Source organism: Mastomys coucha, unplaced genomic scaffold (assembly GCF_008632895.1).
Source record: "Mastomys coucha isolate ucsf_1 unplaced genomic scaffold, UCSF_Mcou_1 pScaffold7, whole genome shotgun sequence".
NCBI classification, from domain to species: Eukaryota; Metazoa; Chordata; class Mammalia; order Rodentia; family Muridae; genus Mastomys; species Mastomys coucha.
In genome coordinates, this window is record NW_022196913.1 from 73,691,265 (window position 1) to 73,698,511 (window position 7,247).

Consider the following 7,247-nt stretch of genomic DNA (forward strand, 5'->3'; position numbering starts at 1 on the left):
TGTCTCTCTATATAACCCTGGATAGCCTGGCCTAGAACTTACTATGTAGACCAGGCTGGCCTTAAACTCACAGAGATCCACCTGCCACTGCCTCCACAGTGCCATGATTAAAGGTGTGTATCACTTCACTTGGAACTCAGGAGTTTCTTAACTGGCTCTTGAATCTAACTAGAATTTTATGGTACTAGTTATCCCATTTTGGTTGTAAAGGAGTCAGTGGTAGTATGGGAGATGATGTGTCAAAACAGGCGAATTTCACCAATTTGAGACTGAGTGTATTTCCTCTTTGTGTGTGGTGTGTATATACGTGTGTGTTTCTTTCTTTTTTTTTTTAAAGACTTATTTATTATATGTAAGTACACTGTAGCTGTGTCTAGACACACCAGAAGAGGGCGTCAGATCTCATTATGGATGGTTGTGAGCCACCATGTGGTTTCTGAGATTTGAACTCAGGACCTCCGGAAGAGCAGTCAGTGATCTTACTCGCTGAGCCATCTCACCAGCCCCCCCATGTGTGTGTTTCTGTGTGCACACGTTGTATACATGTGTGTATGTGTACACATTGGCATGTATGTACATGTGTGTGCATTGGTGTGTGCATGTACATGTGTGTGTTTGTGTGTGCATGTGGGTGCATGCTTATACATGTATATGTTTGTACTTGAGTGTGAGTGCCCATGGAAGTCAGAAGGGGAGGGTGGATATCTTGGAGAAGCAATTACAGGCGGTTGTTTAATCACCTGATGTGGGTGCTAAGAACTGAAGTCCTTTGCAAAAACAGTATGTGCTTATATTCACTGAGCCATCTTTCTAGCCCCACCCTTTTTCTTTCTTTGTCTAACAGAAATATGCTCTGTCAAAGTTCTCTGGATAGATTTGACCCTCGGTAGTCAGCTATACTGATCCAGCATAGGCAGTTCAGTGGCATGTTCGAGTGTGCCCTCCAGAGAAAGGCAGCCTTGCTTGGAGTTCTGACTCTCTGAATTTGTACTCATTGACTTTGGCCAAGCTATCATATCTCTCCCTATGCCTCGGTTTCTTCTGGGAGGTAAAGAAGGCAACGTGCCTACACCTAGGACTGCTGCACAGGTGAAGCATAGAATGAGACCAGAGCTGTGCGCAGGCCTTGCCTGCTGTCAGAGCAGTCCACTGTCCATGTCCTGCTGCAGGAACAGTGTTGCTTCCATTTAGACAACAAAGCAAAGGGATCTCACGCAAGAGTTGTTTAATAGAAATACAGTTTTCTTCCTCTGGGTTCACAGCACCAGATGGTGGGCGTTCAATCGACTTTGTCAGACTGCAGACTTAATAACCAGCATTGGGGCACACATTTACTCCAAATGATAGGTTTGGCCCATGCTGCTGCTGCTTTGAGGAAAGAAAATGAGCACTGTGTAGATTACCATGTAAAGGATTTTATGTTCAGAACAGAGGTTTCAATTTGAGTTTATTGGAAAGTCTGGGTGGGCAAAACAGCTACCACCAAGCCTGCCAAAGCGTATGATGCAACCGAGGCTTAGGGTTTTACTTAGGGAAGGCTGCAAAGAACATGTTAACAGGTGGATTGCTCAAGGATGGCTCTAAAGTTCCTTGGCCAAGCAGGACATAGGGACTAAGAAGAGCAAACCCCTCCCTCTTTAAGGACGCTAGCTGTTAGCTCACTTATGCACACGGCAGATTCCTCAGGGAACGGGCTCTGTAGCTTTACAAATTACTCTGAGCTTGAGGCCTCATTTTGCCCCGACTTTTGACAGGTTTTGCTGAAGAGAACTACTCCTCTATGGCAGAGAAGCCTGGAAAAGCTGGGCCAGTGGTTGAGCCGAGAGCGTGTCCTTCTCTCCTGGTCAGTGACACCAGACTTCTTAAATCTCTTTCCTGCACAAGGGCACCAAGCAGGTGGTAGGCTCCAGGCCTTGTGACAAGGCATCTGCTTCCACAGAGAACTGGACATAACACAGGCACCCATGGTCCATGGAAACACATAAGTGGGAGCTGAGATGGTCTGTGTGACTTTACAATTCCTTGGTGGAGAGTGCATAACTGATTAAGACTTTTGAATATTTTTATTAACTTGATTTGTGATTCTGATCAGTCCTGAAAAGCAATTCTGTTGCTGTATTTATACTTTGTATATTTATACAGAGACATATGAACAACTTGTTAGTCATTCATTAATCATTAGGCAGATTAGTCCTTTGGGGTAGTGTTGAGCTAGGATCTTGCTATGTATCCCAGCATGGCCCTGAACCTGTGATCCTTCTGCCTAGGCTTCCCAAGAGTTTTGATTATACTTATGTGCCACCACACCTAGCTCAAAAAGTAGCCTTAATGTAAATTATGACCTTTGTAAAAACAAAACACCAAACACAATAAAACCCCATCTAATCTACCACATCTGAAAACTGAACATTGATTATTAAGAAATTCAACATATTTAACCCAAAATTCAGCTCAAAAGTGTTAGCATAGAGCAGATCACTCCTATATAGTTCTTAGAGATGAAGTTACAAAATAGATTAGATTCTAAACTAGTATAAAAGTCCCCTAATAATAAAAATGCTGCTCAATTGTAACTATTATTAAATAATTATTTTATACTATCTTATAAATACCTGGAAGCAGTTAAACTTTTCTGCGTGGAATTTTTGAAATAGACTTCATTAATATATTATGGCTTTTGGAAGTAGATGTCTTTTCTAGGATTATAAAGTTTTATCTATAAGAATTCCTCTCTATTACCCAGGGTATGATATGTACTATATACTCTACTCTACTCTACTCTACTCTACTCTATAGTACGTTGCATGAGCAAGTAAATAATTGACTGTACGAGCTAGCTTGAGGCCATTTAGCTGTGAGGGTTGGGATGAGAGTGTAGCTAGGAGGAGTTGGGGAGGACAGGGAGCTGTAGTCAACTGTATACATGTACACAAGTCTCAAAGATTAAAAATATTAAAGAGTTAGCTTTAGAAAACAGCAAAATGTAATTAAATTTAGAGTATTAGCCAGGTGGTGGCGCATGCCTTTAATCCCAGCACTTGGGGAGGCAGAGGCAGGCAGAGTTCTGAGTTCGAGGCCAGCCTGGTCTACAGAGTGAGTTCCAGGACAGCCAGGACTACACAGAGAAACCCTGTCTTGAAAAACTGAAAAAGAAAAAAAAATTAGAGTATTTTTGTCTATCAACAGGCTTAATACATGGTTTGTGGGCGAGGCTGCACCTCAATAGTAGTAAATTGCCTACAGTGTGTACTTACTCTGGTTTCAATCTCCAGTACCATGAAGAAAAAAGAAAAAAAGAAAAGCAAACATTTATAAAGTCAGGTTTGTCTGCTTCAGATGTTTTCTCTGGTATTAAAAACAAAACAAGATATGTCATCATTAAACCATGAGGTTTATTCCAGGAAAGAAGGCTTGATCCATCTTTAATCTCCAGAGGATCTAACTCAGGCTATTAATTTTCTGCTCACAGGCTATGTCACTCTTTTGTTACTGAATGAAGCATTTGTTTTGCCTGTAGGCAAAAAGTTGTAATGTGTTGGTTGGATTTCAAGCCTGCACTACCATGACATATTCAATAAAGTGCAAGGAACAGAAGTAAATCAGAGATTAAAGCTCCTTCTAGTGTTTAGAGCTGATTGACGAAAGCTGTGGTAGTTAAATGACCATGGTGATGGATACATAGGAAAACAAATGGGGCAGAGTGAAGGCATAGACTATGAAGGCCCTGGGAAGGCCAACTTGAGTTGGGAAGCCCCATGCCCAGAAGTAAGGCAAGGGCAGGGGCTACAGAGGCACTGGGAAGTGACAGGGTGGAAATGCAGTCCACGAGAATGAAACCATGACTATCAACAGATCAGAAACACGTGTTCCTTTAGGTAGGATGTCGAGTGATAGGCTGTCTGACTGAAGAACCAAAACCCTCCTCTGACAGAGTATTGCTGGAATAGAGGACAGACAAATAGATAATTAAGCCACAATGTGACCTGTAAAAAGTATAGGGAATGGAGAAACTAGCTTTGTAATATTTCCAAGGAAGAGGCTGCATTAGAATCGCATCCATGAGGGTAAGTTTGTAGGGAGCTGGAGAGGTTATAGGTCAGAGGAGGCAGAGCACTTTCTTGTCAGAGGAACCACAGGCACAATGGTACCAGGTAGTCATGCAGCTGGAGGGATGATGCCTGCAGCTGTGGTGATGCCTTCAGCTGGAGGGATGATGCCTGCAGCTGTGGTGATGCCTTCAGCTGGAGGGATGATGCCTGCAGCTGTGGTGATGCCTGCAGCTGTGGTGATGGTGCCTGCAGCTGTGGTGATGCCTGCAGCTGTGGTGATGGTGCCTGCAGCTGTGGTGATGCCTGTGGCTGTGGTGATGGTGCCTGCAGCTGTGGTGATGCCTGCAGCTGTGGTGATGCTTGCAGCTGTGGTGATGGTGCCTGCAGCTGTGGTGATGGTGCCTGCAGCTGTGGTGATGCCTGTGGCTGTGGTGATGGTCCCTGCAGCTGTGGTGATGCCTGCAGCTGTGGTGATGGTGCCTGCAGCTATGATGAGGTATTGCTGAGGATCCGCAGGGGAGACTGTGTTTCTTAAGGCTCTGCTGGCATGGTCTTAGAAATAGATGATGCCAGCTCAGATTAATGCAAAGGCAATGGGAAAATAAAAGAGGGGTCAAGAGCAAGAGACTTTATAACATGCAAGGATGGAGAGTGGAGAACAGAGCTGTGAGAGGCGTCAGGTGTAGCTCAGGTTTCCAATATGGCAGACTGACACAGAAAAGAAGGGTTCAGATTCTGATATTTGCATTTGAGGAAGCTATGGAACATTCATGAAGTGATAAGTAACGAATAAACAGGGAGTGAATGCAGAGGAGTCAGGAGGCCTGGGAAGGAGAGGTGGGTATGCACAGCAAGGAGGGTGCTGTGTGAACAATGGCCTCTGTGCTGGTAGGTGTTTGCTTGCTTGCTTGTTTTTAAATCAACTTGATACAAACTAGAGTTGTGTGGGAGGGAACCTCAATTGAAGAGTTATCCATCAGATTGCCCTAGGGGCATGTCTGTGGAGGCATTTTCTTAATTAATGACTGATATGAGTGACTCAGGCCAGTGTGGCAGTTGCACCCCTGGGCAGTGATCTGCATTGTGTAAAAAGTAAATTGAGAGCAAACGGTAAGCAAGCCAGTAAGCAGTGCTCCTCTGTTCCTCCACATTCCCTCTTCATTTCCTATCCAAGGTTCCTGATTTGAACTCTTGCCTAGTCTCCTTGTCAGGTACTATAAACTGTAAGCCAAGTAACCCTTTCCTCCCCGCTTGCTTTTGGTCCTGGTGTTTATCAAAGCAATAGAAAACCAATTGGTAGCATATATTTTATAAGAGGACACAGGCAGTTGACAGAGGAGGAGATGCTCACAAAGAGCCTGAGATGGATGGATTATTCAGAGAGGGAAAGAAATGTAAAATATACCAAGAGAGGCATTGAAGAGAGGCATTGAAGAGAGGCATTTCAAACAGGCATGAAGTAGACACTGCACCAAGTTCATGAATTATCCCTCTCCCCTCCCCCTCCCCCTCCCCTTCCCTCTCCTCTCTCCCTCTCCCCTCCTTCTCTCTCTCCTCTGCCTCTCCCTCTCCCCATTTTCTCCCTCCCTCCCTCTGCTCTTTCTCAGCAGTATATGAAGAGAGATGTGCTTGATGTAATGAGAAAAGAGAAAGAGCTAGAAACTGGGTGTCTTGGAAGGCTACAGGACAATTAGTTAATACTGTGTACTAAATGAATACTTAAAAAACACAGAAATTAACTACTTTTCCCTCCCTCCCTCTCTTGCATCCTCCCTCCCTCCCTCCCACCCTCCCCCTTTCTTTCCTCACATCCCTTGGAACTGCACCACTGCTATTGCTTTGACCTCAGTGAGGACTTCTTGGGAGGATGCTTCAACAGTGACTTAGTATCTTACATCCTTCAGTACTGATCATGTACACTTACACTTTAGTAAATCACTGTGTTGAAAAGAAAGGGTTAAATGGGTTTTCTAACACTGTAGCTACCAATAGTCCAGATAAATATACTTTAGAAACAGTAAAATATTTAAAACTCTTACCACATAGATCAGGAACTGCCAGCCAACAAAGTAATACTGTACTGTTCTTGCTGAGATAGCCTGGGTGATATTTGGAGCAAAATTCACCAATAAATATGTTCCTGCAAATGCTAGTGTCATACCTTCAAATAAAAAAGAAAAGACAAGCCAAAATTTAAAAAGCAATTAAAGTTTTTCCTTTTTCCTTTTTCCAGTTGGGACAAGGTCTTGCTATGTAGTCTTAGCTGATTTGGAACTCATTCTGTAATGTAGGCCGGCCTTGAACTCACAACTCCTCCTGACTCCTAAGTACTGTGATTACAGGTTTGCATTCACAGCATGGGAACCTTAAAACTTCTCTTGATATAAGCCTCACCTAGAAGTATATGTTATGTGTTAAAATGCAGGCTGTCCCCGGCTCTCCTAGCCTCAAGTGGTCCCTTTAAAACACAAGCCACCAAACTGTCCCTAAAGAGCAGCACATCCTTAAAGGAGAATAAAATCCAGGGCATAGACAGAACATGACATAACTTCACACTTTCTCTGTTGTTTCAGGTGAATCCTATTTTCTTTAGAGAAGTTTTCCCAAAGACAGAGAAGATCAGAACATGCACATATGGAGAGGTGAGGGCACAGTCAGACTGTTTCCACACCATGACGTACACAGCGGATCTACAGAGACCGAGGTCCTTCTCTAGTAGATGGATGTGCCGAGACTAGACGGTGGGGAAGTCCCCCTCATGATGGCCAGCTCTCTGCTCACTCTTCCTGGAGCCTGTGAGCTTGGGTCATCTAAACTTTGAAACTCAGCAACAGGCACTTTAACTGCTGTCACTGATGGCAGTCCTTCCAGAAGTAAATATGTGGTGAGGGAGACCTCCTCACTGCACAGTCCCAATACTTTGCTAGGTTCTAGAATCCCAGGTTAGCTTAGTAAAGATAGATCACATCATAAACTTAATTATTATCTGGTCATGATTTTAGCATTACTCAGAACCATGGTGTGTGCACAGGAGGAGCAGCAGGGGTAGAAGGGAGGGCGAGCCTTTATGTGAAGTACTAAAATCAGCCTATACCTCTTTTCAGGAACTACAGTTGAAAAATACCTTTTTCTTTTTCTTTTTTTTTTTAAACTTTTATTGCATTATGATGAGAAAAGTTACATGATTTCAATTTATCT

The 7,247-nt window shown here is 43.5% G+C and overlaps 1 protein-coding gene across 1 annotated transcript in view; it reads right to left on the reverse strand.

Moving 5' to 3' along the window:
• Nipal2 (NIPA like domain containing 2) overlaps nucleotides 1–7,247 on the reverse strand; it is a 99,646-nt gene that overhangs the window by 20,344 nt on the left and 72,055 nt on the right. Inside the window, exon 5 of the mRNA XM_031358225.1 lies at nucleotides 6,089–6,210. Within this exon, the coding sequence (XP_031214085.1) occupies nucleotides 6,089–6,210 (122 nt within the window). The remainder of the gene's footprint in view (nucleotides 1–6,088; nucleotides 6,211–7,247) is intronic.